This window comes from Culex quinquefasciatus, chromosome 2, assembly GCF_015732765.1.
Source record: "Culex quinquefasciatus strain JHB chromosome 2, VPISU_Cqui_1.0_pri_paternal, whole genome shotgun sequence".
NCBI classification, from domain to species: domain Eukaryota; kingdom Metazoa; phylum Arthropoda; class Insecta; order Diptera; family Culicidae; genus Culex; species Culex quinquefasciatus.
Window position 1 is genome coordinate 45,963,635 of NC_051862.1, and position 19,196 is coordinate 45,982,830.

The window sequence follows — 19,196 nt, forward strand, 5'->3', positions numbered from 1 at the left end:
ACAAAAAAAACACTTTGTAATAAATACAATATTTCTCACAGTTTCCTGTTCTAATTAATCTTAGTTTGTTCGCTCTGTTTATTAAAAAAAAAAACCTTTAAAAATATTGGTAAATCAACTCTTTTATATCAATAGCCAGTTCAGTTCAAGGATGTGTTCTCCGTCGGTTACACAATCCGGTAGCGCTCATTTTCAAACCCCCTCTTGGGACAGTGATAATCAACTGTTGAAAAATTCCTCTAATTTACCCTTTTTAAATTTTGTGGGGAAAAAACAAGCGCCAGCAGCTACAGCACCAGCCAGCGTTTGCATCGCCAGCCATCAAAATTTGAAATATTTTCTCATCAATTAGTAGAGGTATCCCCTCGCTCTCGCAGCGGCCGCAGTGTGACCGTGGTTTTGAAAGGCAAAAAGTTAGGGCAAGGGACAAATCATTGACTTTTAAATATTTTTCGTTTAATGGGTTATTTTATTTAATAAAAGTCATACCTAAAATTTTCGAAAGACAAACATCGAAGCACAAAGACTTTCAAAACTTTGGAAAGTTCCACAGTTGGACCTCTCACCCTACCCAGGGACAGTCCCCACACAGTGCGCGCTTTGGACATTTTTCGACTTAATTAACTAGAATGGAAAATATTTTCAGATGCCGGCGAGCGCGGATTTTTTTTTTCTCTCCAATTCGAACGTCCCTCGCACGACGGGGGGCTCGCCGATTGTTGGTTTTTAATCGTGAATCATCTCGTCGTGGTGTCCTTCCCGGTGACGGGGAGGGCGCCTACGGTCCGCGGTCGGTAAAGTTAAGGCAAATAAACAAACAAAAAATTGGGCAATAAATTAATTTAAGGTTTTTTTCGGAATGACATTGCTGTTCGGGCCGGGAAGCTCATCGAAATAGTAGCAGAGCAGTAGATGGATAGCGGCGGGGCTTTTCGATGAGTTTTGGAGTGATGATGCGCCAGAAACATGTGAGCGGAGCTCCAAAAACACCAACAACTGGGATTAGTTGTTGAAATTTTCATTAGATTAGGACTGCAAACCGAAGACCGCAAAATGGGACCGAACACACATGTGCGTACGACGAGGATTGGCGAGGCACTGTGGTGTGGGGTTGCTTTGGAACTCTACACTCAACTCTACACTTTTACACTCTCTCTCTCTGAAATTTACTTAACTCTACAAATAACTCCATTCAATTTATTACTGCATTTGCTGGCACACTGAGTTTTATTGCAAAACAACATTTTTAAAGCTTTTTTGGAGACATTTTAAAAAAGAATGTTGAATGTAGAGTTTTGTGTAGAGTGTGTAGCAATTTGACTACATAATGCTTAGTTTTAATCTTTCGTTATCGTTCTTCCGATAGTTCCATCGACGATAATTTTATCGACGGTAACGGAATATATTTCTAAAATTGACTAAAACCAACCAAATTCTGTTGAATTTTCAAGCTTCCACTTAGTAATTTTTTTTATAATATGGTAAGTTTCAAAGCATAAATACTAAAAAAATCACAAAATAATGTTCAATATGGGTATAGGTATTTTGACAGAATAAAATACTAAAATTTTCATAAAATACCGTATTTTCTCAAACATACTTTTTTTTTTAAATTGCCCAAAAGAGTATCAAACCATTTTATATTTTGCATGTATTTTAACTGTTTTAGAGTTTTTTTTTAATGAAATACTATTTTTTTAAATACCGTATTTCCTCGAAAATACTGAAATTTTTATAATTCGCAATATGGGTATAAATCGATTCGAAAACATGCATGTTCTTTAACAGCTTCAGAGATTTTTGAATGAAATACTAAAATTTTCTCAAAATACTGTACTTGCTCGAAAATACTATTTTTTATGATTCGCAATATTATTAACAAACGATTCGAATTTTTGCATGTATTTAACTGCTTAAGAGTTTTCTAGAAAAGCAGGTAAAATTTAGCTTCGTTTGATATCCACATCGCAAATCATGAAAATTTGAATACGTTCAAAAAATACGGTTTTTTATGTAAATTTCAGTATTTCATTGAAAAAAAAATTCTACAACAGTGAAAAGGATTTATCCCTTATCCCCGAATCCCACTTTCCCGAATCCCATATCCCCGAAAATCATTTCCCCGAAAATTCAACATCCCCGAAAATCATTTCCCCGAAAGTGCCACTTCCCCGAAAATCATTTTCCCGAAAATTCCACATCCCCGAAAATCATTTTCCCGAAATTTCCTTATCCCCGAATGTCATTTACCTGAATGGCCATATTACCAAACTGACGGTTTCCACGGGAAATCGACCATAAAAATACGATTTTGAACCGGACCATTTCCGATCTTAATAAAACTTGCTGGATCGTTTGTCCTACTCAAATCAACAACTCCTGTGCACTCAGTTTAGTAATTCACAATGGCATTTGAATTTTAGGAATTCTTTTAGTTTTAAATTATTGGTAATTACATTTAAATTGAAAAAATCATATCTTTCGAAGCAGATGTTCAAAAAATCGATCGAAAGTGTGTTTTAACGAAAATCGTGCGCTCTTTTCAATGAAAATATTTCCAAAAGCCGAAACTTTCATTTTCGATCAAAAAACAGCAAAAAATCAAATTTTCTTCGAAAATCAGGCTGAATACACCCTTAGATTCAAATTTCGCCATTACCATTCGAAAGAGCGGACAATTTCCCACTTTTCTTCAATAGACATCAAGTTGGAGCGAAAGCGTTTTCGAATGGTTTGTAAATAAAAACCTTTTTTCGTTTTTTTTTTATTTTTTTCCAAAAAACTAAATTACATGTTGTATGGCAAATTTTGTAACAGATCCCATTTTTAAGCTTAAAATAAAGTTCTGCTTCCGTGTTTTTGAGTTTTTCCTTGACGTACCAGTTTCAAATACATATAAAAGGAACGAAATAATTACTAAAGATAACCAAAAAAGGTGCACTTAAGGTAACATTTCCTGAACCACTTTTATTATGGAAAAATGTTTATCTCACTCGTCAGTGTTGTTAATACCTGCAAAATAGTTTTTTTCTTATTTTATTTTCCAAATTCATCTGGAAACATCATTTATTCGTGTTTATCAAAACTATTTGCGTAGATTTGAAGCTAATTATATCAAGAATAAATTTGCAGAATAAACATGCTATTTCATCAAATCTCTGAAAAGTTACAACTTGTAAAATTCTGTGATATTTATTCCCTTTTCGTTCTACTATTGCTTAAATTATTCTCAGGATGACAAATCAAAAATCCAGTGTTTGTGATATTAATTTTATTTTAATTGTAGGAAAAAAAACACGTTGACAAATTATTGAACATCTTACAAAATTCTGCTAAGTGATATACAACAATTTGCCAGGCAAACGGCATGGTCAAACTCTAAGGTGCTCGGATCGGCTTCAAATCTTCGGGATTCTCTACCAAAAATAGTTTTATACATAATTTTTGTTAGGTAATTAGGGTGGTTCCTGGCACGTCAGGGTGTGCATTAAAATGACAATTATTGCGATTTTGCAAAAAAAACACATATTACCAAAACAACTTGACATTGTTTAAACCAACTTAAGTTATCCGGTTTGTACATGGAAAGTGACTAATTTGGCTTTCAAGGAAAAATACGCATGAGTTCAGTTTAAACGGCGTTTGACAATGGTTATTAAAAATACTCAAAATTGTCATCTTTGGACCGCCCTGACGCAACAGGAATCACCCTAAGACCCAAAAAAATAGGAAAAAAAATATTTTGCAGGTATTAACAACACTGACGAGTGAGATAAACATTTTTCCATAATAAAAGTGGTTCAGGAAATCGACGTCGTCGTGCTATCTTGTCGCACCCGCCATTTTGACGTTCCGAGAAAAACGCGTTTTAATGTTTGACCTTGAATATTCAAAAACGAGAGCACGCAATGTAAACAATAACAAACACGTTTTGTTTGGCTCACCATTCTGTGCATTTTCCCAAAGTTTGGTTGAAGTTGGTTGCTGGAGTCCCGAGTTATAATTACAAATGTTTACGGTAGTCTAGCTTGTACGTGCGACAAACGCATCCTGACTTTCCTGGCCTGAAATCCCTTTGGCCTTTTGTCGCACTTACATCAATTTTCATGGAGTGACAAGATAGCACGACAAGATTGAAACTACTTTCATATGTAAAGTGACAAAAATGCACGGAGTTTTTTCGGTTTTTGTTGAATATCTCAGGATTGAAATCGAATTTTGGGGATCTGTGAAGGTCAAAAGGTGAGGCATTGTGAGCTGCACAAAATGGCGTTCTTAACTCAATTTGGCCCAAAATGCACGTACGACAAGTTAGCACGATGGCGACGAAATGTTACCTTAAGTGCACCTTTTTTGGTTATCTTTAGTAATTATTTCGTTCCTTTTATATGTATTTGAAACTGGTACGTCAAGAAAAAACTCAAAAACACGGAAGCAGAACTTTATTTTAAGCTTAAAAATGGGATCTGTTACAAAATTTGCCATACAACATGCCAACATGTAATTTAGTTTTTTGGAAAAAAATTAAAAAAAAACGAAAAAAGGTTTTTATTTACAAACCATTCGAAAACGCTTTCGCTCCAACTTGGTGTCTATGGAAGAAAAGTGGGAAATTGTCCGCTCTTTCGAATGGTAATGGCGAAATTTGAATCTAAGGGTGTATTCAGCCTGATTTTCGAAAAAAATTGATTTTTTGCTGTTTTTTGATCGAAAATGAAAGTTTCGGTTTTTGGAAATATTTTCATTGAAAAGAGCGCACGATTTTCGTTAAAACACACTTTCGATCGATTTTTTGAACATCTGCTTCGAAAGATATGATTTTTTCAATTTAAATGTAATTACCAATAAATTAAAACTTAAAAGAATTCCTAAAACTCAAATGCCATTGTGAATTACTAAACTGAGTGCACAGGAGTTGTTGATTTGATTAGGACAAACTATCCAGCAAGTTTTATTAAGATCGGAGATGGTCCGGATTTTGAGTGGTCGATTTCGCGTGGAAACCGTCAACTGTCGTTTTCCCGAATTTCATATACCCGAATGGTTACTTCACCGAAAAATCAATTTTCCCGAATGAAAACCTTGATATAAACTTAATTGTTATTTTGGGAATTTTTTATGAAAGTAAGACGTTAATATTAAATTCTCCTACGTGTTTTTAAAGATTGAAACCGTAGAAGGCCATCCATAAACCACGCGGACGCTTCAAGAGTGCGGGATATTGAGATCATCCACGTTCCATAAAAAAATATTTTTCTTCTGTAGCGGCGATTTTCAGCAAAGGACAATTTTCCAAGACGGTATCTACGTGGTAAGGATTGAACAGCAACGATAGCTTTATGCGAGGACTCGATGCGCAGGATTCAGTTTGTTCTAGATGTTGTTTAACTGAACTGATTTGTATTTATCAATTTTAGCTGGATGAAGGCTATGAACATTTTTTTTTAAATTTTTTTACGTCCAATTCGAGTTTTGCGACCAACCCTTTCAATCAAATCTTAATAGTTGATTATTGAATTACAAAATGCATTTTTTGAATATTTCATCAGTGCCATTTTAGATTTTAAATTACTAAATCACTTTAAAGTAGTTTAGGAACTCGACAGCCAAAAAACAGACGACTATTTTTTTTTATTATTCGATTAGGCTGGTACAAATATTTTTAAAAGTTTTTGCCCCCCCCCCCCTTCAAAATTGGCCCGAAAAATCAGGGGGCAAAAAAAATATTTTTACAATAAACTTCAAAATTTCAATGAAAATTCAAGTGCAACCAGCTGAATCAAATTAAAATACATTCTCCTGCGTTTAAAATCATTTTTAGAATGTTTGGGTTTATTAAAAAATCTTATGATTTTTTGAAAATTCTCGATGCAAAATCTTTTTTTTCGATACAATTTTTGTTTTTGTCAGATCTTAGATTTTTTGAAAACTAATGATTGCAAAACAACTGAACTATTGTAAAATGCATTTTAAAACACTTTTTTCATTGAAATGTGAAGACTATGGCTTGTTATTTACATTTTTATATTTTTTTATTTTTTTGCCCCCCCCCCCCTGACCTCGGCCAGGGCCGAGGGACAAAAACTTTTTTAAATATTTGCATCGGCCTTATCCGAAGTGAACTTTTGACAAGGCCTTCGGATAATCGAGTCTGAACTGTATTTTGATTTTCAACTAAATGCATTTTTTGCGAAATGACCAATGTATCAAATCGACGTTGTTGTGTTATCTTGTCGTTTGTCGCTTTTTGACGTTCCGAGAAAAACGCGTTTTAATGTTTGGCCTTGAATAAACAAAAAAAGAGCCCAACACGTTTTGTTTGGTTGACCATTCTGTGCATTGTCTCGAAGTTTGGTTGATTTTGGTTGCCAAGGTCCCGAGTAATAACTACAAATTTTTGCGGTAGTCGGGCCTGAACGTTTGTCAAACACGTTCTGACCTGAAATCCCTCTGGCCAGTTGTCGCACTTACATCGCACTTACAGACCGCGCGCGCGGTCCTGGGCAACGGCCATACCCGCCTGACCGGGTTCGGGGAAGTGGCGTTCGGGGAAATGGCCGTTCGGAGATATGGTCATTCGGGAAAATGATTTTCAGGGATGTGGAAAATTAGGGGAAGTGGCCATTCGGGAAAATGGTTTTTAGGGGAAGTCGCCATTCGGGAATGTGGCCGTTCGGGGGAAATGGTTTGTTCGGGGAAATGATTTTCGAGTAAATGACATTTCGGGGAAGTGTCTTTTCGGAGATGTGGAATTCGGGGAAATGTCTCTTCGGGAATGTGGCTTTCGGGGAAATGTCATAGATTCCAGTGAAAATGCATGCAATATTGCCATATTACAAATAATAAAAATTTGAGTATTTTCGAGAAAATACGATATTTTGTGAAAATTTTTGTATTTGATTCGAAAAACTCAAAAACAGTGAAAATACCCACACCCATAGTGAACATTATTTTGTGATTTTTATTAGTATTTTTACTTTGAAACTTACCTTATTATCAAAAAATATGATCGCCCATATTAAAATTAAATTATTTTTTTTTTAGTATTTTCGAGAAAATACGGCTTTTTTGTGAAAATTTTAGTATTTCATTGAAAAACACTGAAAATGCATGCAAATTTTTTAATCGTTTGATATCCGTATTGCGAATTATACAAATTTGAGTATTTTCGAGAAAATACGGTATTTTGTGAAAATTTGAGTATTTCATTTAAAAAAACTTTAACAGAGTGAAAAAGCATGCAAAATTTCGAATCGTTTGATACCCATATTGCAAATTTAAAAAATTGAGTACTTTAAAAAATACGGCATTTTGTGAAAAAAATTGTATCTATGCTTTGAAATCACTACTTCATTTGTCGGTGAAGTATCTCACCAATCCCTTCCCCTTCCAAATCTGGATATCTTGGAGGTCGTCTAAGTTCTTAGGCATCTCTATAGGGTATCCAATCATCACATCCCTCCCCCACTTCCCCCGTTGATCGTGTGGAGTCGACCAAAAGGACAAATGAGTCATTCGGCACATTTCTGACGCATTTTTTTTCCTTATCGGCGCCAACCTAGCTATTGCGAGCTTTATGCTCGGCTAGAGTACGGTCAACTAAGCTAAGCTAAGCTAAAATTGTATTTATGCTTTGAAACTTACTATATTATCAAAAAATATATTTTGAACGATGATATGTATCCATCCGTATTGTAGTCGTTGCTTCAATAGCAACAATAGTAATAAGTCGACGCGTTGGTAAGACAATAGTGCCAACTTCAAGAAACCTATTGTAAAGGCTATAAAAGGCCTTGAGGATCAAGACCAGATCTCTTTCCTCCACGATCCGGGATCGTGATAAGTCGTCCTCAAATAAACAGTTGGTCAAGTTTCCTAAAAGTGTGTTTGATTATCCGCCATGTCCCAACACTTCAAACGAATGCATTGAAAATTTAACATAATATTGATGAATAAAGTCCATTCAAAACTGATTTTAAAAATGAGTTATCGTCCGTTATCGGCGATAAGATTATCGCCGATAGAATTAGCGAAATAACGATAACGATAACAATAGATTACACTTCACCTTCCAAAAATGTCAAAAATGACTGTGCAGGCTCAACTCGAGGGAAAACATTAAGTTTGGGGTCCCCAGAATCATGTGCAGTTTTATTTTTTCAAAAATAGTTTGTCTGGGTCAAATGGTTTTTCTCCAAAGTTTGTATTGAGAATTAGGGCGGTTCGTAGCTCTTGCATACAACATAACACGTCCCGACGATAACGGTATTGGTTATCGTTACGATAATATTATCGACGATAATTCTATCGATTCTATGTATTAACATTCCAACGCCCAAGGCTCCAAAAAAGTTGGAACGGTAACTTCAACTCAATGGTTCTCGGGCATAACTCAACCAATCAAGATGATTCTTCTTTCCAGTGATTTGTTAGGATGTCTAGATGATTCTAGACCTTTGCAGAACTTAATTTGATCAAATCTGTAATTTTTGCGATCAAAAACATCGTTCGCCGAAAATTCCGCGGAGGCAGTCGTTTAAAAAAAGTTGGAACGATGTTTTCGGTCGCAGAAATTACAGATTTGTTCAAATCAAGTTCTGCAAAATTTTAGGATCATCTAGACATTCTTCAAATCACTGGGAACAAGAATCGTCCCGATTGGTTGAGTTATGCCCGAGAACGGGCGTGTTGAAGTTACCGTTCCAACTTTTTTGGGAGGCTTGGGCGTCCGTGTAAGATGGACATGCGTTGGGCGTTCCAGTGTTAAGAGAATGAAGTATGGAGTTGTAGAGATTTGGGTGTAGAGATCTAATTAATGGAAGTTGTGTGAGTGTAGAGATCTGTATGAAAAGAGTTTAGTGGAAAGTTGAATAAAGATAGTGTAGAGATTTGAGTGAAAAAAGTTCAAAAAAGACGGCATAGTGTACAGTTGATTATAGAGAGCTGAGTGCAGGAAGTTAAGTTACAATTTTGCTAAAGAGATTTGTCTGCGCAGGCGAATGTTAAACTGATAGCTTGATGTACAGAGTTGTGTAGAGACTTGAATGAATATTGTAAAAACTGTGAAAAGTGTCAAATTTGAGGGATCATTCAGAACTGAATGTAAAGTTGAGTCTAGAGTTCAGAATAGACATTAACCAAAGTCACCCCACAGTCCGGTACCAAACGGCGCTATCCAACGCTCTCGAGTTCGCAGAACTCGCGCGCGGGGGAGCCCAGAAAATTTATGAATAATAATGCATCATCCTCTCGACGACGACGCAATATGGACTCCACATATGCTGGCCGATGATGTCCCGGGAATGAGTCCGCTGCGAAACCGGCTTCGATGTCATCGAGGCTGTTTTTGTTTGTTGCGCTCCCCCGAAATGCGGCGCAGATTTGATCTTGTGAACATCTGAATGCGTGTTTGGACATGAGCGTGAACAAATATTGGGGTTTTGAATTAGAAAAAAATAGAGACGGGCTGAATGCGAATTTTGGGACATAATTGATTAGAGAGAATTGCACATCCTGACAAAAAAATCAATGTTACTAATTTTCATAACCTCAAAAAAGCTTAGTTCCTTGACAGAACATCAAATTCAAGTACTGCCACTCTACACGTCACACGCAAGGCTCACTACATCGATCCAAAAGCTTCCCCGGATTTCCCGGTTGACTGAAACTACTTTCGCTCCAGTAAACATCTCTATCATAGAGATAGAGTGTGTGTGTGTGTACTTACTACTTCAGGACTCCTCGTCCCCTTTGCCACCCCCCCTTTCGCCATACCGATAACGATGGTGATAATGATCGAATCGTCGTCCTGCCACGTCGACTGAGCAAATTCCTGTTTGTAAATGCTGTCGTCATCGACATGGGGGAGACTCTCTCCTAATGGGACTCTCGTAACGCTTAATTATTCCGGCGCACTGATGTGTATCCTCCAGAAGTGATTGCCAATGATGACATGTACCAGGCTGGTGTTCCGTTGTGGGACTCGGCTGAGTTAGTGGATTTGCGAGGACCGTCGCTTGGGGTTCGATTGGGAAGATTTCTGCGCAGAACGTCGATGCACCCCGAACGGTTCCAGACGCACCTGAAACCAACAGGCAGTTCCAACACTTGTTCAACTGTCAACGTGTACCTGCTGAAAGGTGTTCAATCAGTTCAACAACACTATCGACGACGTCTACCTGCAGATTGTCAACGGAGGGGACGTCTGGGGTCAGCATCAACAACAACGGGCTACGACAATAATGACGTTGCAGCCGAAGGGACGTTCTGTCTACACCGGAATGATTTCTGGAAGATGACTGCACTCTGGACTGACGCTGTCATGCTGCTGCATACCCTCGGGGGCAAACAACTAGTGAACGGGTGACGCAGTTGAAGAGGTTGTAAGCATTTTGCGACGAGTGGCGTGAATATGATTATGTTCTGGGGAAGAGATTGTCTGATTGGTTCTTTAGATATCTCAAGCCATATGACTTCCAGTCCTGGCACCAATGCATATCGAAAACGAAGCCGTAGATTTGGTCCAGCCTATTAAAGCGATTCGATTAGCTTTACCTGGAGATTTCACTAGGTTGAATGTGGTTTAATCAGCTGGAAGTTGGTTTACGTCAAGGTTCAGTGGAGCGCAAATGGAAGATTTCACGCCTCGTATAAACATTGCTTGTTTTCAAAAGCTGCAATAATATCAATAAATATCTTCAACCAACAAGACCCTAGAATCAAACCCACTTGAATCTTCGACAAATTAGATATTTTTGCTTACCTCACTTAATCAAAAGGGGTTCAAAAAATCAAGCCACTATCATTAGCTCCAAATGGCACCCGATTAACACAAAGCTATCCTCCCATCTAAATATCAACCCACCACAAATAAATACCAGCAGCATTGTGGTCACTCGCTCATTTGCCAAGCTTTTCCCCCAAATTAACCAGAAAGCTCCACCCGGAAAACCGATTGCGCGTCGATTTGCGTTGATTGGATTAGGTGTAACCGCAAGGTTTAATTTGTTGTTTGCTGGCCCGCTGACAATCAGAGCCAGAATCAACACCATCGCAGTCAACCTGCTGACGTAAACCCAATCAACTAACCTAACCGAAGGAGAGAGCCCGGGCCATTAGTGCTCATAATTAATAAAGAATTTCCGGCGAGCTTTTTCCCCCAAAACAAGGGGGAGAAAAGCCAATCAATAGTAGTGATGTCACTGTCAGCAGGTTTTTGTTGGTGGCTCTTACAAATGGAACAGATTTGATTGTTGTGGCCGGAGTGGGAGGCGGTTATTATCATTGTTTAATTTCCCGCCCACCGACAACAACGCTCTACTTTTTGGGAGGAAAAATGGAGAGAATCATTCCCGGGAACGTCCGAGAACGAGATGGCTTTGTCAGTCGGAGGATGCGCTCGTCTTCTTTTTGCGATGCACTCAGTTGAGAAAAAAACTGGTCAAGCTTGAAATTTGTTTAAGGCTATAAATTTGTTTATGTTTTCAACATCTTCATTAAAAAATGAAGGGTGATTCAGTACCTTTTTTAAATTTCTTTTTTGTAAGCTCATATCTCAGCAACCAAAATTCCGGTCATAAATATTAGCAAAAACGAAAATATAAAATGTTGTGAGAAAAATATCAGCGATAGAACGGAAATTACAATATTTCGGTATTATTTGAAAAATGTAGATTTTAACTGACCTAAAAGTAGCAAACATTTTACCAAATTATTGCAAAATGTACTTGGACAACTTTCCCAGTCAATTAATTTTTTATGTTTTATCTTTTTTCATTATTATTTGCCTTAAACTTTGCGGGGGCCTTCGATATAACCAAAAAGGCCATTTAGCGTCGAAATCCGCTCAAATATCAGGGGACAAAAATCACATTTTTTGTTTTCAAAAAACTTTAAAATTTCAATGGAAATTTAAGTGCAAATAGCTGAAAACAATTTAAAATTCATTCCTCTGCGTTTGGAATAATTTTGAGAATATTCTGATTTATTCAAAATTCCTTTTTTTTTTCATTTGTAGATTAAAGTCACCTTAATAACACAACACGTTTGAATTTTGGTGGATTTTAGAGTACAGCATAAGTTATTTTCAACATTTTTTTTCTTCTTATTTTTTGAAAATTAATGGATGCAAATCAACTGTATGGGTGTGTCATGCATTTTACAGCAATTATTTCATTGGAATTTAAAAATTCTGGTTTTCAATTCAAACTATTTTTCATGCCTCCTACTCCCTCTCCTCCTCACCCCTCAAAATTTATGATGAACTTAGTGCCTTCGGCAAAATTGCTCGAGAAAAAAAAGCACACTCTAAAAAATACCATTTTATATTTCACATTATCATACAAGAAAATTAATTGCGCAATACATTTTTTCCGAAAAAAAATTTCTTACATGTTTTAGAGAATCTGAAAAGACAAATTGGTTACTATATTTTAAGAAGAAAATTCGTATATTTGAGCAAAAAGTATATTACAAAAGTTAAGATAAAGTGCACAGTAAATAAATAAATTTAATGAATTTGAAAAAAAGTGTTCCATTTCCACATTAAACTTATTCATAAGATTCTTCAATGTAATTTATCGTTTTCGAATTTAAAAAAAATTGTCATAAAATATACTTCTATAATCAATTATAAACATGATTCATTCCACAACAATTCCAACAAATAAAATTACATTTGCAGAAAAAAATAATCATTCCGACACTTTTAAATTTGAAATTCTCAATTAATTCATTTTTTTAATTCTTGACGGATAAGATTTTTTAAGTATTGCAATCATTAGATTTGTTCAATCTTTAGATTGGTCAATCTTTTAAGATAGAAATTTGGTGTCAATGATTGGAACTAGCATGTAAAAAAAAGATTTCAAAATATAACATTTTTGGACATACAATAATCCTAAGAAATAACTCTAAGACAAAAAAATTTAATTTCGGAGAATGAATGTTTTATTGTGACGCCTAAATGAGAAGTGAACAAATTTGTTTTAATATTCCAGTTTTTCTTTTTATTGTACCAGCAGTGAGAGATAAAAAACAACTTTTATTTCATAAAAAATTAAAAAAAAAATGGGAAAATGTAATGTAATTAAACAAACGTTTAAATTTGCTTTTTTGAGCAAAAATTATTATTAAACTTGCGATTTTTTCTTTCAATCAGTTTTTCACTTTTATGTAGCAAGCTATGATTTTTTTTTATTTTTTAGTCAACAATGACCATACCTACACAATGTTACAAATTTAAATTAAATAAAATGTATCAATTAAATATTATTCTTTGGATTTCTTATCAAGCTCGTACCATTTTTTGTATTGATGATTTGATTTTTGTTTTAATGTTTTTTTTTTCATAGCAAAATACTCTCGTGATTTCAAAAATAATCCATTTCAAGAACTTTTTAACTGTGGAGCTCAAATTTGATCCAGATTTGATGTATTAATTTAAATTTGATTTTGAAATTTTGCAGAACGATCTTAGGTTGCCCAAAGAATCCAATGTGATGTTTAGAATTGTTGTACATTTTGTCTAGTTTTAGTGGCATTTTTTACATCGTGGTTTAAAATTAAATAAAAGTTAGTTTTTTGACACACACTCATATTTAGAATATAAATTTCAAAAAATGAGAAATAAAAAATTAAATTATTTTCATTATTTATTTACCTGCATGTGCGGATCAAAACATGTTTTTTTTTTAAATATTTTAATAAATATTAAAAATGAAATTAGATTGAATCATCTTTATTAGTAACTTTCAATTTATTGAAGAAGTTGTTCATCATGTTTTTTTTAAATAATTTAACATAATGATTTCTAAGTGGGCTGGATAATATTTCAAAATCAGCCCGCGGGCCACAGTTTGGTGACCCAAGGTTTGATTTTTGCGAAGATTTGGAATTTTTTCGTATATTTTCAACAGTTTAAATATTTCTTTAAAAATTTGTCTAAGTGGCTTTAAAAATGGATATGTACCTGCTGAAGTACTGGTCCAAATAGAAAAAAGGAATAGGAAATACTAATTTAACTTAACAAAAGGACGAATCATTTTGGCGTTTTCAAGCAAGGTTACGTTCTCAGATATGAGGGTTATCTTGCAAATTGTATTTAACATTCTAATGATGATATCTCATAAACTGGTGGTCCGATTTTCATTAACATAAAATTATTATAAATCATAAAATGTATCAAAATTTAAAATTTAAGTCTAACATTTCACAAGAGTTTTAAATTGAAAAAAAAAAATATCAGGAGATGAACTGTGGAATAGTAGTAAGTGAAATACGTTTTATATCAGGATATGGCTGCAATTATGACTATCATCCTCATTCATAGAAATTGAGAAATTTTAAGAAGTAACAATGTATTCTCAAAAGTACTTGTTTCCAAATGAAAATATAAATTTTTTACATTATTTTTAAACCCCTTCTTTGGTTAATGTTTTGTAGTAGTGAAAGACAAAACATAAATTGAAATTTTAATCCATATTCGGATCAAAATAGTCTTTAGTTATAAATGTTCGAGTCTGTCATACAGAATCGACCCTTTGTTCAGGAGATTCTGAAATTTTGATTTGGAATGAAATTTGATTTTTATTTCAATTTCAACAAAGTGTATCATCCACTACTGAGTTTACCCTAAGCTACCAGCGAAAGAATCAACTATCCGAAAAAATAATGAAAATGTCACTCCGAGTCCTTCCCAGCTCCCGGACAAATGGCCATTTGGTCCTCCCCGAGGATACCCAAAGACAGTCAGAGCCGGCCTGCAGACAAACAGATGCGGACATCACCAGTTCTGCTGCTCCTCGAGGACTTAAGCTCGACAATTTGTGGCAGAATGGGCTAGGACAAAACAAAACTGGCCAGGTCTCCGGATCTTTTTTTTTTATGTTTGCTGTCACATACGATGCCGTTTGTCCTCCCTCAGGGTGCCTGCCCCGGAGGATCTTTTTCTCACTCACTCACTCACCCGGTGTGTTGGGGCCTCTGTGTGGAGGAGTGTGGTCAGCTTCGTGTTTTCTTGGGAAGGGGCAGTATCCTCATTTGGGGAGGCTCGGTATTCCGGTATTCTGGCCACGAACGTGGCGTTACTTGGAACAGTGCTATATTTTTAAGTATTTTAGTTTTTATAAACTATTAAAAAAAACTATAAATCTCTTGAAATTTTGAAATAAAAATTTAAACCAATTACCAAGATTACCAAAATTTTACATTAAATCGCCATATTGTTCCCACTGTGATTCGTCAACCTCTCTGGAAGGGCCTAGCCAAAGCTCGGCCCCTGGCGAGAATAGGAAATATGTCACCAAATCATTCATTTCCATCGCCCGTGACATGTGGACACGAACAAACTGGAGAGCAAATAACAAACATATCATCGCGGTGGGTTGGGGGGAGAGACAGGTCGTTTTTTCGTTGTTGTTGCATTTGCGGTTATGAAAGAGACCTATGCGATTGTGGACGGGCGGTTTGTGGGGACAATGTTGCTTTGAATGAAATTATGATCGATGGAGGACGAAGAGCCTTGATTGGACATGTGCCCATTAGGTGGGAGTAGTGGGGAGGGGTTGTCTTGCGGAACTATTCATTATTCAGGTCAAGTCTAAATGTTGGCCGAAAATGTTCGAATTCATATGTTATTTGATAAAAAGCAGTCGTAAATTGATTCAGTTTTGAGATTGAACTCTTGTTCTTAAGGTATGGAACGTATAAAAAAGAATACTTTTTCATAATCAATTCTGCATACGAACTTACTCACGAGTTGTAGAAGGATTCAACATTTGAAACTTACCTGAAAAGAGAAAAAGTAAAAGAATGATTACAAATGAGTTGGATACGTTGCTTAAATGTTTAAATAAATTTGATAATGCAACGTTGCGTGACATCCTGCAGTAGTACAGCCAATGAAAAGTCACTTTGGCTCGCGAGATTCGTTATCTCCGCTTGAAGTGCATGTTATTTGAGAATTATACTTTCATTGAAATAATTACTTCCTCCACTCATTCCACAAAAAAAAATACAGCTGGAATTGAAATAAAAAGCTGACGTTCCCCACATTGATACACTTATCCCTGAAAAAAGTCATAATTTACTGGTGCTTGTACGCGCAACACAATACTACTTCGGTAACGTAATTAATCTGATTTATTCAGTTTTAACACGTTTTGACACATGGTGGTCGCGGTCAAATTAATTCGCACCTCTCCCCATGGGCACATTGGTACCACACTGTCAAAATCCCTTACATCGACTTAAGTCCATTTATCATCTCTCGGTGTCTCTCTGTGTAACAAGGTGCACCCTCAGAATAACACGATCCAATTAAGGTTCCAACCTGAACACCACAGAAAATTACAATTTCAAATGCTGGCCACAGCTCGTTTTGAGTGACTGTTGAAACGCCGATAAACTACCCCGTCAAATGTTTGTTTGTTTTTTTTTCGGCTAGAGCAGTCATTGAAATTCAAACTTGGTTTTAAAATGGTTAGTGCTTGTTAGTGCGAGTTGCATTTGAAGGGTTAGTGGCGCTAAACCATAAACTCAGTTGTAAATTAAGTTCTGAAATTAGTTTAATCTTTGAAACTTTGATAAAAGTAAACTTTAATTTCTCATGACACTTTATCGAGAGTACCTAGAAGGTAGACATATTGTAGATTTCATATGGCTTGAGTGACATTCAGATCTGTAGGTATACGCCAAAGAGGTCGAACTAAAGTACCTACATTGATCACCGTTGGTATATAAACTGTGTCATTCGGCAGATCGTCAACAGTCTTATTACTGAATCCAAACTACCAGCTAACACTAAACAACATAACAATGACATTCATTACGGAAGACAAACCCGCCAAGCCGGAACCGTTCTGCTCGTTCTGCCTGCGGGAACGTCCTCAGAACGTCGAGTTCTACAAGCACGTCATCGGAGCCTCGGAGGAGATGCGCAACTCGCTGCAATCGATGCTGGGCTACGACTTCAACCTGGCGAACTTTGCCATCTGCAAGCCCTGCTGGAAGGTGATCCAGCTCATCCAGGACTTTCGGCTGCGATGCTTCAAGGCGAACGAGGTCGTGCAGCGAATGACGAAGGGGTTGAGCAACGACGTCGACGACGGATGGTTCTCGGCGAAGAACCTGGCGACGATCGAGAGCGTTAGGATGGGCGTTCAGGATCAGATGCGCCACATCGAGAAGATCAACGTTACGAGGAGGACGCTGCTGTTGGACGATTCTACGGAAGAAATCGAAGATCATCAATCTTCGATTGAAGAAGAGTCAATCGAATCGGAAATAACTATTGGTGAAACAAAGATCGAATCTTCTGATGACAACGTCGTTACACCAGTCAACACTGAATCCACCCACCAGTGCACCATCTGCTTCGAGCGCCTTCCATCCCTTGTTGCCCTGAGTGATCACCTCCTGAAGCACCCCACCAGCGATTCGGTAAAGTGTAAAATGTTTTGCGACATGCGTTTTACCAGTTGCGAAGCCAGGGCTCAACATTCGCGAGTTTGCGCCGATAGGCCGCGAACGTGTACGGTTTGTGGCATGGTATTTCCCAACAGGGATATGGTGCGCCTCCACTGCAAGGAAGCCCACCCGGATGAGAGCTCTTTTGCGTGTGGGACGTGTGGTAAACGCTTCCGGCGGAAGGGCACCCAGCTAACTCACGAACGGATTGCGCACACCGAATATCGGCGGATTTATCCGTGCGCAGTGTGTGGCAAGATGTTTGGATACCAGGAGCAAGCTCGAGCACATGCTCATCAGATGCATTCGATTGTCTCTAGGGGTAGTGTTTTGGAAGAATAGAATATTTTATGTAGAATTTCTTTGTAAATAAATAAAAATAATCAAAATTTAAACCCATTCTTTAAAGTTTCTTTTAGATCAGACCACTTCATGCAATTTCTCAAAACTTAACGCTTGAAAAATAAAAATCACTTGAACTTCATTGTTCCAACCACATTGAAAAACACAAAAACAAATTTTAGAATATTCATAGTTTTTGTATGGACAGTTGCCAAAATTTTATGGTGACTTGCTCATCTATACTGTTTTTATTTTTATAAATAAAAGAAACACTCACTTTGAATTCACAGGTATGATTAAAATAGGTTATAATCTTTTCTACATCAAAAGCACTCTTCAATGTATTTTCTCAATTTTCAGAACTATTCGCATACCTATCGAATATTCAAGTTAATTTAATCAAGCTTTTTTCCCGAAAAAAAACTCAGCTGATTTTTTTAAATTCACATCAGCTTCACATTTGCACACAACGATTTTTCATCGCAAGTTTTCGAAAGTCTGTAACTTGAGCAGCGATCAATTCAATTAAAACAATGTAAATGTACTAAATCCATATTCACAAGCATTCTACCTTTCTCATGATTTAGGGAAACACTCACTGGCGTACGCAGGATTGATTGCTTGTTTTTTTAATCCATATTGGACTATTTACATAATTTTGCTTGAGTTAAAAAATAGATTTTGATCGGAAAAAAATTTAAGGTAAGAATATCAAGTTTAAAAAAAAACGAAAAATAATCGTAAAAAACTGCCAATGTGAAAAAAAAATTTAAAAAAATATCTAAAAAAATAGAGTTAGAGTTTTTTGAATCTAAATCCTTAAACTACTCAAATATCAATCTTCCACCCAATTTTCGGTTTTGAAAAAGCATTGGAAAGAAGAACTTTTAAAATTTTGAAAAATTTAAGGGTTGGAAGTTTGACTTGTTTTATTTCAATGTTTTTAAAAATGTCTTAATGGGTCAACTTTGGCTGTTTTCAACATTTCCTATGTTTTAAGTAAAAAGACTTCTTTTTGGGAATTCCCAGACTATGTCTCTACGCATTTTTTTACAATTTAAAAAATAATAGTGTCATTCTAGATCAGAAAATGTGACAAGCAAAAAATTGAAAAAGTGACTGTTAAAACATGAAAAAAAGGCAAAATGTAAAAATTGGCGGTGGAAGAAAAGGCTCAATACTGCTAAAAACAATAATATACTAAACAAGATTAATGAAAATTAAAATATTAAAAATAAAACAAGAAAACCATACAAAGGCCGTTGCAAATATTTTTCAATGTTTATGTTTTCAAAAAACTTCAAGGCTTTAACGAAATTTTGAATGCATTCAGTTTAAAACAATTTATTTTTATTAACATTTTCAACATGTTTAAGTTTGTTTTTAAA

The 19,196-nt window shown here is 36.0% G+C and overlaps 2 protein-coding genes across 4 annotated transcripts in view; one reads left to right on the forward strand and one right to left on the reverse strand.

Annotated features, from left to right (window-relative positions):
* The window catches only part of LOC6038744 (MOXD1 homolog 2), a 335,053-nt gene that overhangs the window by 269,881 nt on the left and 45,976 nt on the right, over positions 1-19,196 (reverse strand). The window lies entirely within an intron of this gene.
* LOC119765982 (zinc finger protein 250-like) lies at positions 16,816-17,808 on the forward strand. The gene has a single exon (XM_038250294.1). The coding sequence runs from the start codon at positions 16,816-16,818 to the stop codon at positions 17,806-17,808; it is 993 nt and encodes a 330-aa protein (XP_038106222.1).

Coding starts and splice junctions, on each gene's coding strand:
- LOC119765982 (XM_038250294.1), top strand. CDS start 16,816: ATGACATTCATTACGGAAGACAAACCCGCCAAGCCGGAACCGTTCTGC.